At 36.3% G+C, this 20,676-nt stretch overlaps 1 protein-coding gene across 5 annotated transcripts in view; it reads right to left on the reverse strand.

The window, feature by feature from the left end:
• The window catches only part of NOX4 (NADPH oxidase 4), a 158,301-nt gene that overhangs the window by 85,004 nt on the left and 52,621 nt on the right, over positions 1 to 20,676 (reverse strand). For 4 of the 5 annotated variants that reach the window (XM_006160334.2, XM_027776538.1, XM_006160332.3 and 1 more), the window contains 2 exons: positions 15,322 to 15,394; positions 13,492 to 13,572 (listed from right to left, as the gene is read on the reverse strand). In XM_006160334.2, coding sequence (XP_006160396.1) covers positions 13,492 to 13,572; positions 15,322 to 15,394 — 154 coding nt within the window. The remainder of the gene's footprint in view (positions 1 to 13,491; positions 13,573 to 15,321; positions 15,395 to 20,676) is intronic. The other variant, XM_027776539.1, reaches the window with a different exon arrangement.

The following is a 20,676-nucleotide window of genomic DNA, read 5'->3' on the forward strand; positions in this document are numbered from 1 at the left end:
GGCCAGCCGCAATCCCTTCTCCTCCATTCTCCTCTCAGGATCTTGGGCACACATGCACATGCACCAGGTGTGACTTTAAGCCACCAGGTCTGGGACCCGAACCGTGGAGGACCACATGGGAGTTCAGTGACATAGCCATTATGCCAACTGCTGGTCCCAAAGCATTGTTTTTTTTAAATCTGCAGACAGAATATGCTTTATCTATATTGTAAATAATATCTTTTTCCCATTACCTACCTTTGCTATGTTTTGACTTACTTTCTAAAAAACATGTACTGGCAATGAAAAACTGATAAGAATATCTCTTCCACAGTATGTTTGTTTAATCCAGTCCATAGGCTCACTTTATTTTTTTTTTTTTTGGAGAGGTTTTTGCTATAGGGTGCATGCACTCGCCAGAAAGACAGACAGAGAGAGACAGAGAGACAGAAAGTGAGAAATCCCGCCCCAGGGGAATTGTCATACCACAATCCCTTCTCCTCCATTCTCCTCTTGGAATCTTGGGCACGCACGCACATGTGCCTGGCATGAGTTTAAGCCACCGGGTCCGAGATTCGAACTGCGGTCAGCTACATGGGAGTTCATCGACATAGCCATTACACTAACTGCTGGTCCCTAAGGGCTTGCTTTTTGAAATATTTTTAGAGAGGTTTTTGCAATAGGGTACTTGCTGAAGAGACAGAGAGAGACAGAGAGACAAAAAGTGAGAAATCCCACCTCGGGGGAATTGTCATACCACAATCCCTTCTCCTCCAGTCTCCTCTTGGGATTTTAGGCACACATGCGCACAAGCCCAGAGTGATCCAGAACTCAAAATATGTTCAACCATGTGGGAGTTCAGCAATGAAACCATTACGCCATCTGCTGGTCCCAAGGCTCACATTTTTCATTGCTATTTTCAAGTGATATGAAAGAATTTGGGAAGTATCACATAAATATAATTGTTTTATTAGATTTATTATGAAGGTACATTATATGCCATGAAAAGACCATACAAGGCCAACTGGTGGCATGGTGGTTAAGGTAGCTAGATCACATATAGACAACTATGGTTGGAGTCCCAGACCAAGCAGGTTGAAAAACATGCCATGCATGTGTACCCAGAATCCCAGGAGGAGATATAGGAGAAGGGATTATGGCATGGCCATACCCACTCAGGGAAGGTTTCTCTTTTTCTCTCTATCTCTTTCTCTGTCTTTCTCTGGCAAGTACATGTGTCCCATTGCAAAATTGGAGAAAAAGAAAAAAAACAAAGCCATACATTTTAAGAAACGTCTCTAAACCAGTTCTTAATCCTGTTTACTGAGTGCACTATTTTTACCTTCAAAACCTTGGAATCTATGTAACTTTTTACAAAATTTAAGTTCTTACTCAAAATACGTAAGTATATATGCATATACACTAACCAACAGACTTAAGTAAGTTACAAATATATCCTAGATTTTTCACATGACGTGAAAATATTTCATTCATATGCAAGGGCACCTACTAACCCATAAATAAAATGATTCAATAATTTAAGAAAAGAGTAGGAGTAAAATTTATTTGGTATGCTGTAATGATACACAGGGATTAAATGTAAGAGGGGAGGAGAGGAGAGGGGAGGGGAGGGGAAGGAAGGAGGAAGGGGAGGAATGGGAGGAGGGGAGGGGAAGAAAGGAAAGGAAAGAGTAGGAGTTAAATGCATAGATTCTAGGGCCAAGCTTTGTAAACTCGATCTTTACCTTTTCCAATACTAACTGAGTAGCTTTGAAGAACTATTTAATGCAACCTCTGTGTTTCATTTCCCCATCTATAAAATTGGGATATTACTTACCTTATGGTGCTATGCATATTAAAAACAAATAAAAAAAACCTAATGTGTGTGTGTTTGCTTGTGTGCATGTAAAGTACTAAGAACTGCCATTATCACATATTAAATGTTATATAAACCTTGGGAAATATTATGAGTAGCATCCTTATTATCCTCTAAAATGATACTTCAATTGTTAAGTTGATCAGCATATTTGTAAGGTTAAAGTTCTCCTTCCAGGAACCTTTACTCAAGAAGACTGTTGCTTAGTAGTGTTTATTTTCCCCATAATCCAGTATTTATATTTAACTCTGGATAAAACATAGCAGGAGATATAAAAATGTATAAATTTAATATTATAACTCTCTGGTTAAAATCCAGTTTTAAAAGCCTTCAGTAATTAAAGAAAATTTTTTGAGTCTCTGACTTAGAGAATAAGGAGAAATAACTTTACCTTACAGACATGCTTGAGAGAAAAATTAGACAGTGTACACACACACACACACACACACACACACTCACACATCCCTTTGGGAATCTACTAAAAAATTAGACAATCTTCTTATACAAAATGTTCGTTTGTGCCTCAAAACTAAAATAGATATAAATATACATATATGTGTATCTGTACATGTGTATGTGTATGTGCATTTCTGGAATTGAGGATTCCCTGAAGACATTCAACAATTCCTTGTAATTGTGGATCTAAGGGTCCCTATTCTATGGAAAGAGAAATATGATTTCTTGATAAAAATAATAGATATTAAACTGATAATAAGTATTTCAGGCACATTAGAAATTAGACAGCTAGGGCCAGTAGGTATGTGGCATGGTGGTTAAGGCGCTGGACTCCTACATGGCCGACCTTGGTTTGAGTCTGGACCTGGTAGCTTGCTTTCTTACTTTCCCTCTCTCTCTGTCTTTCTCTCTTTCATGCGTACACATGCCTATAAAAAATTTTAAAATAATAATAGAAATAAATTAATAATTCTTTTTAAAATATTAGACATCTAGAAAGTATTAGAACAGGTCACTGGGTCATCCAGTGGCATGGTGGTCAAAGCAGTGGATCTCACATAGCGAACTATACAGATCAAATCCTTGACCTGGCAACTTGAAAAATCACACTTGGCACATATGTATGCCCTGTTCCAAAGAGGGAGACATCGAGGAGAAGGGATTACAGTGTGACCATCCTCCATAGGGAATTGCTTTCTCACTTTCTCTCTCTCTCTCTCTGTAACTCTTTGATGAGTCCACACATCCTCTGGCAAAATTAAACACACACACACACACACACACACACACACACAAAGCAAAAATCAAGTCACCTATAAGAATGTTGAATATTTTCCAAAAGATTTAACTACCATTATGAACAAATAAATCCCCTTTTAACTACCATGGTAGTGGGCATTTTGTTACAATCTCTAAAGCAGAACAAATTTAGGGAAATCTACAATGTGTATTATTTCAAGGTTTTGTCTCCCAAGTATTTTTCCAGAGCCTCTATTTGAGATAAGGATTTATTTGTGATTCTAGTTCAAGGTATGTATTAAGAGTAGTCCATCCACCTTGTAAGAACTTTCCCCAAATGCCTAGAAATTGGTTGAATAACCATTGCTCTAATTTGTCCACTACTTTATTAGAAGTATTCCCTTTCATTCACAAAAGTATCTGATTTAGATAGTAAATGATATAATTACTTCAGACTTATTGTAAAAGCAAGGAAAGGGAAATGAAAAAGAAAGTACAGGGAAGTAAAAATTTTCTCCCTTAGTGTCTTAAGAGGATTGGTTAACATACAATACCTCCACCCATCTCTTAATAGCATATACACTCCCTTCCCTTCCCTTCCCTTCCCTTCCCTTCCCTTCCCTTCCCTTCCCTTCCCTTCCCTTCCCTTCCCTTCCCTTCCCTTCCCTTCCCTTCCCTTCCCTTCCCTTCCCTTCCCTTCCCTTCCCTTCCCTTCCCTTCCCTTCCCTTCCCTTCCCTTCCCTTCCCTTCCCTTCCCTTCCCTTTCCTTTCCCTCCTTCTTCCTGTCTTTCTTCCTTCCTTCTCCCTCCCTCCTTTCTTCCTTCCGCCCTCCCTCCCTCCCTCCCTTCTTTCTTTTTAAATAGTTTGCTATAGGGCTTGTGTGTTTGTGGGGAGAAGGAGAAAGAGAAAGAAACCACCCTACCGGGGATGGCCATGCCTCAGTTCTTTCTCTTTCATTCTCCTCTTGGGATTTTGGGCACAGACACATCCACCCAGAGTGCGTTCCATGTCACAAGTCCAGGTCAGCCTTGTGGGATCCAGCCTCCTTAACTACGCTACCAGCTGCTCTATTTACACTATAAATATGTTCTCGTTGCCATCCACATATTTGAGGAGATTTTTCCATTCTATATTTCCCAGAATGGTCACATTATAATTACTTTCTCATTTAAATAAAAATGTAAAATATGATCACACACCATATAAACTGAGTGAAAACCAGTAGAAGAGTTGACTATATTATCTATTATGGAGGCTAAGGTGCCAATCTCATTTGCAATGTGTTCCCTCTACATGCCTTTCAAAGGAGCAGGGTCAGGGTCTGAAGCTAAGGCCCCATGACATTCCTAATTTCTTTCCTCCAATATTCCTTTTATCAGTAAATGGGAATAACAGTATGTATTTCCACCTGGTGAATTTTTCAAATGAAAATAAAAAAAAAAGAAATGTCCAGTTCCATGCATATTTCAAAAGAAAAAAACACTTTTGGCTTTGTTTCCCCAAAGTGTCTTCAGAATTGAAATCTTTAATAAAATCATACTGAGAGTAATCTCCTAGAAGATGCATTAAGAATTGGATGAAAAAATTCTACAGGAGGAGACTAGTTTTACAAATCCCAAGATAAACCTTGATTGCTAAAATCAAATGAATTTTAGAGGCTTTACAAGGTTATAAAAAGTGTTGCCCTTTCAAGGAATATTCTTTTGATCTGCTAAGTAGTTTTCACTAAATGTTCATCAAATTACTGATTAAAAAAAAAAAATCAAGGTTTGGTCCAGTTGTTGGTGGTATAGATTAAGGCAGCTGGAGTCCACACGGCCAACTGTGTGGTCTGAATACCAGACTCAGCAGCTTGAAAAAGATGCCAGGTGCATGTGCATACATGTCCAAAATCTTGAAAAGAGGGAGAAATGGAGAATGGATTGTGGCATGACTATGTCCCATGAGGAGGTGGTTTTATCACTTTCTTCCTTTCTTTCCCTCTCTCTTCTAGTAAGCACACATGTCCTTGAGCAAATTTTTAAAAATCTGAGTTCTTCAAAAGTGCCTTTATCATAAAAGCTTATTCTTTGCTGGGCATGGTGCTATACACTTGTCATCCCAGTACTTGGAGAATGAGGCAAGAGGATTGTGAGTTCGAGGCCAGTCCGGATAATCCAACAAGATCTTGTGTCTAAAATGAATTTATTGACTCTTTAGTTTTTAAATTTAAGTTTAAATGTATTTCATACATTCAATCAATATACATCACTTAGCTTGGTAAAGTGAATTTACCCAACATGAATACAATTAATGCTAGTCCAATTCAGGATACTATACACATTATCATCAACAGATACTAATCCTACAGAGTCTTTAAACAGTTGCGTATGGAAGTTCTTCCTTACAGAGCTATTAATATTGGTGCTAGAAAATTTTTCTTTCTGCTAATATTTATTATACACTTTGCCTACTTTGCCACATTTTCTTATTTAAAACAGGCAACCACCTTCTGATATAGGCAATTTTACTAATTCCATTTAATAGGTAAGAAAAAGAAAGGTCAAATTCTCTGCCAAGGCCATAGCACCTACGAAGTGATGGCATGGCTTTTAAATCATGCTATACTGACATCTGGGAAATAAAATTGCTAAAAAGATTAGTTTGAATGCTAAAAATAATTGAGTTTAGCAAACATGGAATGTAATTTATCAGGGTGGTGCGAATAGATAGGTGTGTAAGTAAAGAAAATAAAGCATAGGTCATAAGAATGAAAACCAGCACCCTTAACCTGCTGGCCTATACTCTACGGAATACTACTCAGACATAAAAAAAATTTTTAAAAAAGATACAAGACCTGGCTTTTGACAGACAGTGAATATGGAAGATTTACTTCTGAGTAAAGCAAACCAGGCTATGAAAGAAAGACATTGTATGTCTCCACTTAATATATAGTTAATGTCCGCACTCTATTGCCAAAACTGAGTGACTAGAGAATATAAAAGATAGAAAATGGTTATTAATACCAGATACAGTGTGGGAAGAGGGTGGCTGAAGGAGGGGAGACTGAGGAGGGCCATTGGGGACAGAAACGGAGGGGCAGGGCACTTGTGGGACAGAGAGATGGGTGATTTTCTGTTGAAAATGATGTGTGTGGTGTTCCCAATTGGATTGGTGAGAAATGTATGCATGTTGGAATATTCACTTTGCCAGCTAACTGATGCATGTGATTGAATGTATAAAAGAAATTAAAATTAAAAAATATACTAAAAATAAAATAAAAATGAAATCTCTCTCTTCTCTCTCTCTCTCTCTCTCTCTCTCTGTCTCACACACACACACACACACACACACACACACACACACACAAATGAAAACCAGATTAACCTAAGGTCACTAAGTATCACTGAACAAGATAATTAGGTCTTAAATAAAACTGCTATACTACAGTGAAGGAAGTGAGACTTCCACTCTGCCAATAGCGGACCACATTCATCAAGAGCACTGTCTGCACTTATGGTGGTTTCCAGTTCCAAAAGAGATACAGAGGGGACCAGCAGGTGGTGTAGTGGTTAAAGACACCAGACTCCCACATGACTGGCTGCGGTTTGTGTCTTGGACCTGGCAGCTTGATTTCTCATTCTCTCTTTTTCTCTCTCTCTTTCTCTGGTCAAACTGAAAATAATAATAGTAATAATAAAATAAAGTTAAATTAAATAATTCTTTAAAAAAAAAAAAAAGATACAGAGAACCCATCCTTAAGTGGAGCCAGACTAATATAATGTCTAGAAATGTGGATTCTGCAATCTGATCCCTAAATTCAAACTGAAGATCTACTCACTAGTCAAGACCTTCAGCAAATCACCTCACCCCTCACTGTCCCTGTTCTCTCAGCTGGACCATGGGAATAATAACAATAATAATCATAAATACAATTTTTTTCATAGTAATTTTAGCCTTAGGGTGCATGCACTTACCAGGGAAAAAGAGACAGAGAGACAGAGACAGTGCGAGGGAAAGTGAGAAGTTATCCCCTGAGCAAAAGGCCACACTATAATCTCTTCCCCATTCTCCTCCTGGAATCTTAGGGCACACATGTATACATGCCCAGTGTGATTTTCAGGCCACTAGGTCCCAGACTTGAACCAAGATCAGCCCTGTGGGAGTCCGGAAATGTAATTTCTACATCATCTGCTGGCCTCTAAATACAAGGTCTTAATGAGAGAATTTAATGAGACTGAATATCAGTGAGGCACAAGACAAAAACATTCAATGATTATTCATTGTTAATATATTCAAAACAGAAAATTCAGAATATTGGTGAGATTCAAAATATCATCATGCAGGGAACAGATAAAATTTAGAAAAGGAGAGAGACTCAATTTCCATGGCTTCCAGAGCCATAGGCTTATAAAATACTGGATAGAAATTAGAATAAAATAAATATTGGTTCTAAAAAGAAAGAAATTTGTGAGAATCAGAGCTTCTCAAAGAACCAATGGAGGGGACCAGCAGTTAGTGTAATGGCTATGTCGCTGGACTGCCACATAGTCAACCGTGGTTCGTGTCCTGGACCCAGTGGCTTAAACCTCACGCTGGGCGCGTGCGTGCCCAAGATCCCGAGAGGAGAACGGAGAAGGGATTGCAGTGTGGCCATCTCCCCGGGGGGGTGATTTCTCGCTTTCTGTCTCTCTGTCTCTGTCTGTCCGGTGAGCGCACATGCCCTATAGCAAAAACCTCTCCAAAAAAGACAAGAACCAATGGACAACTGCAGAATTACTTGGTAAACATATTCTAGATTAAAAGAGGCTAAAAATGTGAAGTGATGGATATGCTATTTAGTCTGATTTAATCACTCTGCAACACACACACACACACACACACACACACATATAATTGTACTCCAAAAATATAAATATTGTTTGTCAATTAAAAGTAAAAGTAAATTTAAAATCTAATACTTCTCTCTCTCTCATATATATATATATATATATGTTATATATACATATGTTAGGTCCCTCTAAATTTTAATATTTTATTTAAAGAAGGGATCTTAAAAAAATCACAGGAAGCAGAGGCCAGCAGATGACATGGTGGTTAAGGCGTTGGACTTCCACATGGCTGACTACAGTCTGAGTCCCAGACCCAGTGGCTTGAAAAATCATGCTAGGTACATGTGCATGTGTACCAAAAATCCCAGGGGGAGAATAGAACAGAAGGGATTACTGTATTGCCATCCACCCTAGGAAGTGATTTCTCACCTTCTCTGTCTGTTTTTCTCGCTCTGGCAGAAAGAAACTCACAGGAAGTAATGTTCCTTTTGCTGCAAAAGTCTATTTGTGGACAAACCAGTCAATGTTTTCTGAAATTTATAGCCACATTGTTCCTTCAATTTTCTTAACACGAAATAAAGTGTTTATGTTTTGAAAATATGCAGTCATAATTATCTTGACTTCTTTCAGTTAGATTTTAAATTATCAATCTATTATCAATCCTGAAAGACTGAAGAACTGATAATAGATTGCTTTTCTATACCATATAGAACTTAGCACACTGATGGACGGAGGAGTAAACACCCACAACAAATAGTGATTTTTGTGTTCAAGCCTAAAGCAATACTGTTGAATAGAACTCTCAATATAAATCCAAGAAACTTGCTTGGGACAACTTGTATAACCATAGCTGGAAAAATACAATCATCTTGACATAACAGAAATAAAGATTTGTCTAAATTCCCATCACTGGCACAAAAGAAAACTTAGACTGACTTACAGATCCTTTAGCAGTTAAAAAAAAGTAGTAATTTTTTACCAGTAGTAATTTTTCCTACATCAGAAGCATAATCTATATTGCTTTAATCAAAATTAAACTTTATAGAAAAAAATTACATTATAATTTTGTAATGTACTGTATTAATGTATTGTGCATGTGTTACATGACACTTATTTCAGAATAATTTTTTAAAATTTCTACTAATGGGTGAAGAACTATTAATTTCATTGTAATAACTGATTAAATAAAATTCATCCTATAGATGCCTTTTTGCTACTTCTCCATACAAATGAAAGTTACCTTCTGTCTCTGACCTTTGTTCTACAGAAGTAGAATTAAAATTTAAATATGCTTTCCTTTTACTTCTAAAAATGTGGAGAAGGAATTCTTAACATAATTCTCTTTAAACTTAACTCTGTTTGAACTCATGAACCTTTAAAAAACTGCCTCTATTTTGAATTGAAATATAACACCTTTTTTTAGAGTTCTAATTTAGTAAAATATAAAAGGCAAAAGAATATATATATACATATATATATATATATACACACACACATATACATATATATATATATATATATGTTATATATACATATGTTAGGTCCCTCTAAATTTTAATATTTTATTTAAAGAAGGGATCTTAAAAAAATCACAGGAAGCAGAGGCCAGCAGATGACATGGTGGTTAAGGCGTTGGACTTCCACATGGCTGACTACAGTCTGAGTCCCAGACCCAGTGGCTTGAAAAATCATGCTAGGTACATGTGCATGTGTACCAAAAATCCCAGGGGGAGAATAGAACAGAAGGGATTACTGTATTGCCATCCACCCTAGGAAGTGATTTCTCACCTTCTCTGTCTGTTTTTCTCGCTCTGGCAGAAAGAAACTCACAGGAAGTAATGTTCCTTTTGCTGCAAAAGTCTATTTGTGGACAAACCAGTCAATGTTTTCTGAAATTTATAGCCACATTGTTCCTTCAATTTTCTTAACTGTTAGAATTCTCACGAAATAAAGTGTTTATGTTTTGAAAATATGCAGTCATAATTATCTTGACTTCTTTCAGTTAGATTTTAAATTATCAATCTATTATCAATCCTGAAAGACTGAAGAACTGATAATAGATTGCTTTTCTATACCATATAGAACTTAGCACACTGATGGACGGAGGAGTAAACACCCACAACAAATAGTGATTTTTGTGTTCAAGCCTAAAGCAATACTGTTGAATAGAACTCTCAATATAAATCCAAGAAACTTGCTTGGGACAACTTGTATAACCATAGCTGGAAAAATACAATCATCTTGACATAACAGAAATAAAGATTTGTCTAAATTCCCATCACTGGCACAAAAGAAAACTTAGACTGACTTACAGATCCTTTAGCAGTTAAAAAAAAGTAGTAATTTTTTACCAGTAGTAATTTTTCCTACATCAGAAGCATAATCTATATTGCTTTAATCAAAATTAAACTTTATAGAAAAAAATTACATTATAATTTTGTAATGTACTGTATTAATGTATTGTGCATGTGTTACATGACACTTATTTCAGAATAATTTTTTAAAATTTCTACTAATGGGTGAAGAACTATTAATTTCATTGTAATAACTGATTAAATAAAATTCATCCTATAGATGCCTTTTTGCTACTTCTCCATACAAATGAAAGTTACCTTCTGTCTCTGACCTTTGTTCTACAGAAGTAGAATTAAAATTTAAATATGCTTTCCTTTTACTTCTAAAAATGTGGAGAAGGAATTCTTAACATAATTCTCTTTAAACTTAACTCTGTTTGAACTCATGAACCTTTAAAAAACTGCCTCTATTTTGAATTGAAATATAACACCTTTTTTTAGAGTTCTAATTTAGTAAAATATAAAAGGCAAAAGAATGTATAATTAATGATACTAAGGTTGATTGCTTTTTCTCTCATCTGATATAGCCAGACAGACAGATAAATGATGGGTAGATGTGATTCTACATAACTCAAGATAATAACATTAAAAAAAAAATCTTAAGACTAACTTCTCACACAAGTTCAGAGCTCTCCAACACAATATAGCTTTAATAGGAAAAAATAAATAAAAACAAAAATAAAAACAAAACAGGAGTTTTTGAGTTACAATGGATTTTAAATTTGAATGATTAAACTATGAACTCATCCAGGGACTCACAGACCTCAACCTCCTCAAACATGGTGTATTCCTGCAGGCAGGGCATTCCTCAAGGAGACCTGGGCTATTATCAGACACTGGTTCCCGAGGGACAGAAGGCTTACCAAGGAAAGTCCATGCCTACCCAGAGGGTTTTCCCCATCTTCAAACTCAGTTGCAGCATTGGGGAAGAGGGGGTTAAAAGGGAGGCAAAATGGTTCCTGAGCTACAGGGACTCCCACTGAAGTAACATCTGTTCTTACATCTTCTCCTACCCCGGACTATCCTCCCTGTATTAAATAGAAGAGAAAGGAAAAGCAACTCTGTTTGACACCTGGGAGTTTTGCTCATGCACAGATGCATGTGCAGAAACTAATCACATGAACATCAATGACATCTATGTTCATTTGGCAAAGACATCTGAGAAAATGTGCAGCAATTAAAATGAACAAATTAGATGATACATATCACGCCAAATAATGAAAACTCAACAGAGGAAATAATTTGCCTAACATGACATATAGTATAAAAAAATTAAATGTTACGAAATTACACTGACACTATAACTTGTCATTTTTTAATAATGAGATGTTTTGAGCACGATGAAAAGTACAGAGGAAAGGAACATATGTTTGATTATCTGTACTCTTCATCATCATCATCATGTTAAAACATATTCTCCTGCTTACATTATGCTTTTAAAAATGAGTAAGATAATACATGCTTATCTGAACTCAGGCCCCCTTTTTCCCTCCACATTCTGAATGTCTTTTCCCTTTCAGAGAATCACTGTACTGACCTTACAATTACTCTCCTGTGTTTTTAATATAGTCTGTCTGATTTAATCCAAAAATAATGTCATTGTTGTGCATTTAAAACTTTTTATATTGTACATGTCATTTTATAATTCGTTTTTAAAATAATATGCTTAATGACATTGGTCTTGATACGTTCCACTCTAGTTCATTAAATTTAACTCCTTTACTGTAAAAATAAATAAATAAAGTGAAATTAAATGAAAACATCTGCTATTATTCTGTCGCCAGTCTGTTTCCGGCCCTGTATCCTGAAACCAAGCACACCTGATGGGCTATTGTGTCATAGATGTGTGAATGTTAAGTCAGAACTACCAGATTCCTTCCTAATGGTGATGCAAACATATACAAATATAAAAATATGTTTTACCCTCTATCTCCACAGATTTTTTTCCCTTTGGTTTTTCTATAGGGCGCATGCGCTCGTCAGAAAGAGACAGAGACAGAGAGACAGAAAGCGAGAAATCAACCCCACAGGGGGGATGGTCACGCTGCAATCCCTTCTCTTCCATTCTCCTCTTGGGATCTTGGGCACATACACACACGCGCCCAGTGTGACTTTAAGCCACTGGTTCCGGGACTCAAACAACGGTCGGCCACATGGGAGTTCAGTGACGTAGCCTTTAAGCTAACTTCTGGGCCCCTCCACAAATTTTTTTAAGACAGGATCTGTGTGCTTGCAGGAGAAAAAGAGAGACAGAAAGTGAGAAATCACCCTCCAGGGGATGGTCACGCCACAATCCCTTCTCCTCTTGGGATTTTAGACATGTACACACATGTGCCTGGCATGAATTTAAGCTGCCTGGTCCAGGACTTGAATTGCGGTCAACTATGTGGGAGTCCAGCAATGTAACCATTATGCCATATGCTGGTCCCTTCACAGATTATTTTAAGCACCTTACGGTACAAAGCACTGCTTAGGCACTCATACATACATTACAGAATATTTGGGGAATACTTCTTTTATCAAGCTTATGATTCTCCTTTTTCTCCTTCATGCATGTGTGTGTATTTGATAGATGCTGGCCTTTGGTCACTTTAAATCTTTGGCTTTCTCTGTAAATATGACTGCCTCTCACACTGTTTAAATTAAAAACTGATAACTCCCTTGTTGTAAATTCTTCACTGGCAAGATGGCGTCCGAAAATACAAACACTAAAATATGTTCTTGAAGTTCTTTGCCTCTTCCTTTCTTTTAAAGAATATTGGGATGTCTCCTTAGGGGCCTTTAAAAACTACAACACTGAAAAAGTAACTTTTGCATTTATATTTAACATAGATTTCTACTGTTTTCATTAAAATATACTTTCTTCCAATCTGGACACTAACTTCAATTCTAAGTCACTACATGTTTTCACTGCTTCTTGTGTGTTTATTTTTATGGATTTATTTATTTTGATGGGAGGGGGTCATGCCACGGAGAGACAGAGAGATAGAGGAGAATGAGGGAGAGGGAAAAAGTGCTCCACAATGGGGCATGCTCATGCCCAAATCCCTTCACCTCCATTTGTCCATCCTGTTGGGATTTTGGTCATGCATATCCACATGCCTAATGTGTTTTTCAAGCCACTGTAGGCAGGATTCAAACCACTCAGGCCATGTGGGATCTGGCTCCCTTCATCAACAAGCCACAGGGTTGGGCCCCCATGAAAATTTATATAGACATGTCTTTGATCACCGCATTTTTAGGCACATGTGGTTCTTAAAATATTCTTGTAACTTACCCTGAAACATGCAACATCAGCAGCATGTAGAAAATAAAGAAGAGGTTATGAGTATACCAGAAGATGTCATAGTTAGAAACTCTGAAAAAACAAATAGTTTCAACATTACTTTATACTTCATCTCATAATACCGTCTTAACACACTATACAGAGAATTGAGAATTGACACAAATGGTAAATAATGATTTATCATTTTCAATATTATTTGTATTTCAAATAAAAGAACTTGAAAAAATAAAAATAAGATATGTATTTTAAAGTTATTTTGATGCAAGGTTAAGAGTGGGTAGTCTTTACTAATATATACTTTCACTGCCTTTTTTATCAATATTCTAAAATTTCAAGTGATTTCTAAAACAATTATCCTAATATGTATTTTCAGAGTAGTTTAAAAGAAATTCAAATGGAAAGAAATTTTTTAAAATGTTGTCTCTCTTCCTCAGGTTTCTCTCCCTTTGAGTGGATACACACATATATATGTGTGTGTGCTTCTCTTAAATTTTGCATCCCAACAAGTAAAATGATGAAGTATTTTTGAAGATGGAAACAAATATATCTCTTTGCTTTCTTTAAACAAAAGATTTGTTCAAAAACATAAGACATTGTAAGTATTCTGAAAAACAGAAGATACCCATCAGAAAGAAAATGAGAAAGTACTCTAGATAATGTGCATCTGAAGTTGTTCAAAATCTCTTAACTGGAAAAAATATTTGTGAACGCAAGTATTTCCCATTAATTCAGCAGATGTCTACTCCCTATATTTCCACAGCTTCATTTAGAACACTAGGTTAAATCCCAGAAAAACAAACTCAAACCAGGGTATTGTCCACCAAATCAATTTTAGGTCACATATTCTTAGAATTCCTAAGGTCCCTGGGGTACATGCTGAATTTAACCCCATGCCCTAGTGGGACACACCATGCTTTAGAAGGATGATCCTGAAGAACACAGATTTCCTTGGTCATCAAACGAAGTCTCCTTAGATGTTTCTTAGCCAACAAATCTGACTAATACGAACGTATTTTTTCAAAAATCAGAAATGATACATAAACACATCTCTGCTTACTCTTGGTTACCGAGAACAGTCCATAAACCAAGACACTGCATTGGTTAAACACTTTGGTTTATTAAGAATTTTTTCCCCTATGGTACAAATGCATTTGTCTGAGAGACAGAAAGACAGAGAAATCAGCCCCCCAGGGGATGGCCATGCCACAAATTTTAGGTCACATATTCTTAGAATTCCTAAGGTCCCTGGGGTACATGCTGAATTTAACCCCATGCCCTAGTGGGACACACCATGCTTTAGAAGGATGATCCTGAAGAACACAGATTTCCTTGGTCATCAAACGAAGTCTCCTTAGATGTTTCTTAGCCAACAAATCTGACTAATACGAACGTATTTTTTCAAAAATCAGAAATGATACATAAACACATCTCTGCTTACTCTTGGTTACCGAGAACAGTCCATAAACCAAGACACTGCATTGGTTAAACACTTTGGTTTATTAAGAATTTTTTCCCCTATGGTACAAATGCATTTGTCTGAGAGACAGAAAGACAGAGAAATCAGCCCCCCAGGGGATGGCCATGCCACAATCCTTTCTCTTCCATTCTCCCTTTGGGATTTCTGGGCACACACAAACATGCCTCGCATGTTTTTCAAGTCACAGGGTCTGGGACTGGAATGTCTAGACAGCCATGTGGGTTCCAGCTCCTCTAACTGCCACACCACTGGCTGGCCCCAAGACTCTATGAAAAGAAAGATAATCTTAACAAAATCTAAATAATCTGAATTGTAAACATCAAAATAATGACTCCAACACTTACCTTATTGCATATGTAGAAGCTGTAATCATGAGGAATAACACCACTACCATGCAGACCCCTGTCAGGCCGGGAACTATAAAAATATACATAAGTACGTTTCATCTTAAGTCATACTGAGAAAAAGTACAAAAAAATTATTACCTTCAAATCCAAAGTACTATGCTAGTCGATGGGAAGCCTAATTCAAATTGCACATCTGCTTCTACGTTTCTCCTCAACACTTTTTAAAATCCACACAGCCCTGGGATTTTAGACAAAGCAGTTTTTATCTCGCTTTAACAAAAGAATCTACTTTTGTGCTCCTAAATAGCTCACTGAGAATGGTGAGGATGCATTTACTTCCACAGGTACATGCTACACCAAGAGTCAGTAAGCAACACTACAGGATGAGTCAGCACTCGGCCGCTTTTCTGTTTTGCTTCTCTCTATCGTGGTATTGAACCTCCCTTACTCTGTCATGTCCCCTTTGATGGAGCTATTGACTCTTCCCATTTCAGTATCAAATAACTGCTTTTGTGGGATTCACTACCTACAATGATTATAAAGAAAAAAAAATTTAGAGTTTAAAAACCAAAAATATTGAACAAGAAATGTAGATCCCAAGAAAAAATGGCAATGCTGATGTTTTAAGAACACTTGCATACACAGTTCTGCTTAGTATGGACAACATGCTGAAGTCTGCACTTCTGACCTAGCATACAGTTTGTTTTCAAAAAGGAAGAAAATGCTCAAACACGGTATCAAAATTATCAGTTGCTACAAATCCAATATTAGCACATATAGCATGTCCAGAGTGACTGGCTGATACACCATATGGAAAACAGCTAAAATCTCAATAGTTTCTTTTCTTACCATTTTATTACAACCAAATTAAATATCCCATCCATAAGTTACATGTGCTTACTTTTACAATCAACAAGCAACAGTAAGGCCTAAATACCCCAGCTGAAAAACTCTGATACTGAACCACAAAGAAAAGAGACTGAAACAAATCTGGAACCGAATAGCTATTGAGGAAGGTGAGCCACCAGCAGAGGCAGGCAATCTGGGTATGACATATGAACATCACAGGTGTGTGCCATTAGGATTCCCGTGTATTTAGAGTCATAGGAGAATAACATGAGAAAACATTAAAAACTGCTTTTAATTATTTTAAATTATTTATTAAATAAGTTTTTTTTTTTAAGTACAAAAAAATTATTACCTTCAAATCCAAAGTACTATGCTAGTCGATGGGAAGCCTAATTCAAATTGCACATCTGCTTCTACGTTTCTCCTCAACACTTTTTAAAATCCACACAGCCCTGGGATTTTAGACAAAGCAGTTTTTATCTCGCTTTAACAAAAGAATCTACTTTTGTGCTCCTAAATAGCTCACTGAGAATGGTGAGGATGCATTTACTTCCACAGGTACATGCTACACCAAGAGTCAGTAAGCAACACTACAGGATGAGTCAGCACTCGGCCGCTTTTCTGTTTTGCTTCTCTCTATCGTGGTATTGAACCTCCCTTACTCTGTCATGTCCCCTTTGATGGAGCTATTGACTCTTCCCATTTCAGTATCAAATAACTGCTTTTGTGGGATTCACTACCTACAATGATTATAAAGAAAAAAAAATTTAGAGTTTAAAAACCAAAAATATTGAACAAGAAATGTAGATCCCAAGAAAAAATGGCAATGCTGATGTTTTAAGAACACTTGCATACACAGTTCTGCTTAGTATGGACAACATGCTGAAGTCTGCACTTCTGACCTAGCATACAGTTTGTTTTCAAAAAGGAAGAAAATGCTCAAACACGGTATCAAAATTATCAGTTGCTACAAATCCAATATTAGCACATATAGCATGTCCAGAGTGACTGGCTGATACACCATATGGAAAACAGCTAAAATCTCAATAGTTTCTTTTCTTACCATTTTATTACAACCAAATTAAATATCCCATCCATAAGTTACATGTGCTTACTTTTACAATCAACAAGCAACAGTAAGGCCTAAATACCCCAGCTGAAAAACTCTGATACTGAACCACAAAGAAAAGAGACTGAAACAAATCTGGAACCGAATAGCTATTGAGGAAGGTGAGCCACCAGCAGAGGCAGGCAATCTGGGTATGACATATGAACATCACAGGTGTGTGCCATTAGGATTCCCGTGTATTTAGAGTCATAGGAGAATAACATGAGAAAACATTAAAAACTGCTTTTAATTATTTTAAATTATTTATTAAATAAGTTTTTTTTTTTAAAAAAAAAAAGAGCTACAAGAAAAATATGAAAGTTAATCTTTGGGTTCTTAACACTTGAGTAATTTCTCTTCCTCACTTTTCTCAATACTACACAGATCTAGAAATCTAAGAAAATATGCTCTTCCCTGATGTTCTTAACCCAAATAATCTTTTCTATTTCCTCAGGTGAGAGCTTACGTCCTAGGGGTAAGAGAACAAGTTGAATATCTAATCTAGTTCATACTAAAGGACTAACAGTACCAAAAATTAGCTATTGCAAAAGAGTGGTATGCCTACAAAATGACCAGATCATTGTGCTCCCAAGTATTTACACAAAAGAAATACCAACAAAGTGTGGATGACAACATTCTTGTTCAAGAATGCTCATGGCTACTTCTATTTTTACTGGTCTAAACATTTGTACAATGCAGATCTCCATCAACAGATAAACAGATAAATAATCGTACTATCTGTTCTTGGAAAATTAATTTGTAATGACTAGCAATAAAGTGCCGATATCTAAAAACCAGTATAGATGAATAACAAAATTATTAGACTGAATTAAATAAAAAAAGGAAGACTTCTTTGCCCACAAGGAAGTATGAGCACTATCACTCCTTTTATATACCATTCTAGAAAATTCACATCATTCTCTAGTGATTAAAAAAATAGATCAGTTGCTAGGAGGGATAGAAGTTTGGGTGTTCTATACTTGGGTACAAAAAAATTGGGGGGTAATGAATATATTTGTTATATTGATGATGGTTTTATTATATGTGTATGTCAAAAATAATCAAACTTTAAATATGTATAATTTACTGAATGTCAATTATTATTTAATAAATTTTAAGAAAGAAAATGAGGTTGACCTCTCTGGCGTAAAGCAATTTTTTTTAAAAAGACCCTTATTTGGCCAGATGAATAAGTAAATTATAGAATTTCAGAGGGCTATATACTGAGAAATCTATGGTTTAAGTGGTTTCTCAATAACTGTACCTTTATTAATGTTCTACTATTTCTATTTGGTTGTCAGAAAAATCATGATGCATTTTTACATAGAAAAATATGCCATGACTTTTCTGACAACTCAGTACATATGATCTTTCATACGTGGTTTTGAGCATGCCAACATTAGTGATAGGATGTCTATAAATCATTTATTGGTAGTCTACCTGAAAAAACTGAGTGTGTTTAGAACAGAGCCACAGTTTTCAAAAGTGTATTATTTAAACATTAATTCCTTCAGACAGTAATTTCTGCTGCTAAAAAGAAGATCACTCCTTTAAGAGTTACAGGGCAGATTAGTGTACTAAAGTCTCAAAGAAATACTGAAGTCAAGAAACTCACAAGTATTTCCTCAAACTTACTTAACCAGGTAACCCCTTTTGGAGCAGAATCTAGAAAACATATTGTACAAGACTTGGAGGGAGGTAAAACTAGAGGGTGGTGCAGGAGTAACACAAGGCTCTGTGAAGCTGACTACATGGAAGGGAGCCAGATTCTGTCCCAGATCTTAATACATCAGATGTGTGAGTGCCCATGGTCCAGGCTGGTGAAGCCAGGATGGATCACACCACAAGGACTCTGTGTGCCTGTCTCTCATGCTCTCTCTCTCTCTCTCTCTCTCCTCTCTCTCTCTCTCATTCATAGGAGAAATGAATAAAAAGTGATGGCACAACTTTAAGAAGCCATAAGTACCTTTCCCTGGAAGCAAACAAGCAGAAGTTGGTTAACCTACCATTTGGAATGTTGTAGAGATGATCTATGCATTAAATAAAACAATCTATGCATTAAATAAAACAAATGACTTTCAGTCACTCAACAAAGTACTTGTAAGTATCTATAGTGTACTGTTAAGAGCTAGATAGGGAACCAGCAGTTAGTGTAATGGCTATGTCGCTGGACCCCCACGTAGTCGACCGCGGTTTGTGTCCCGGACCCGGTGGCTTAAAACTCACGCCGGGCGCGTGTGCGTGCGTGCCCAAGATCCCGAGAGGAGAATGGAGGAGAAGGGATTGCGGTGTGACCATCCCCCCTGGGGGGTGATTTCTCGCTTTCTGTCTCTATGTCTCTCTCTGTCTGTCTGGCGAGCGCACGCGTCCTACAGTGAAAATCTCTCCAAAAAAAAAAAAAAAAAAAAAGGAGCTAGATAGAAAATAAATTCTGCTTAAAAAGAAATCCCAGCCTAGTGGGGGCACAGTAACCCAGCCTTGGCTGATAGATCAGCTAAGTTCCAATACATTAGCCACTGTTACCAAACATTTCAATTATCAAGAAACACATTAAAAATTGTAATGGACACTAGAGACAAAGCTGAAAGAGAGTGTGGGAGGGGAAGAGTGTAGGAAAAGAAATTTGGGGGAGAGGATGGAGAGGAAAGACACTTGTGGGACACAGATAAAGCTTTTTATCTGTTGACGAGGATATGTATAATAGTCTCAACTGGGGTGGACTGAGGTGTATATCATGCTGGGTAAAGTCTCTTCACAATCTAAATGATGTATAGCATTTTAATGTATGAATAATAATTTTAAAAATTAATAAAAATTAGAAAAAAATTTAAAAAAGAAACATGGGCTGGAAATTATTGGGCTATTCTAAACTCACTGCCCAAGTGAAGTACATTGATTTTCCTATGAATTCTTTGAGTTCTAAAAAGTTAAAAACCAAATCTATACTTTTCTGTAGGAAAAGACATGCCTATATGTTTATTCTTATTGCTTTTTATTTATGCATATTAGATTCATTAATTAGTAGCCTTTAAAATTAATACTTGTACTGTATTGCCATTTCTAAATGAACTTGAGAGATCATTTCTACCCATATCAAAATGTTTACAGAAACATACTGTTTACTTATTATTCTATTTTTCTAACATAATTAGAAGCATAATTATATTTTTATAGAGGTTTTCCTAGCTGAACATTTTTAAATGAATATTTGGATAATCCAATCTATTAGATTCATTTTATTCTGTAAATTCTTATTTATGTTTTAACTATTTCTTATGAAGAAAGTCTAGCTACTATATTTTATGTCCTTTGTATTGACAAAGGCTTTATTTTGTATAAGACAATTTTAATTTCTCAGTATTTATTTATTTATTGAAATAAAAATTAAGTACAGG

Source organism: Tupaia chinensis, unplaced genomic scaffold, assembly GCF_000334495.1.
Source record: "Tupaia chinensis unplaced genomic scaffold, TupChi_1.0 Scaffold000680_1, whole genome shotgun sequence".
NCBI lineage: Eukaryota > Metazoa > Chordata > Mammalia > Scandentia > Tupaiidae > Tupaia > Tupaia belangeri.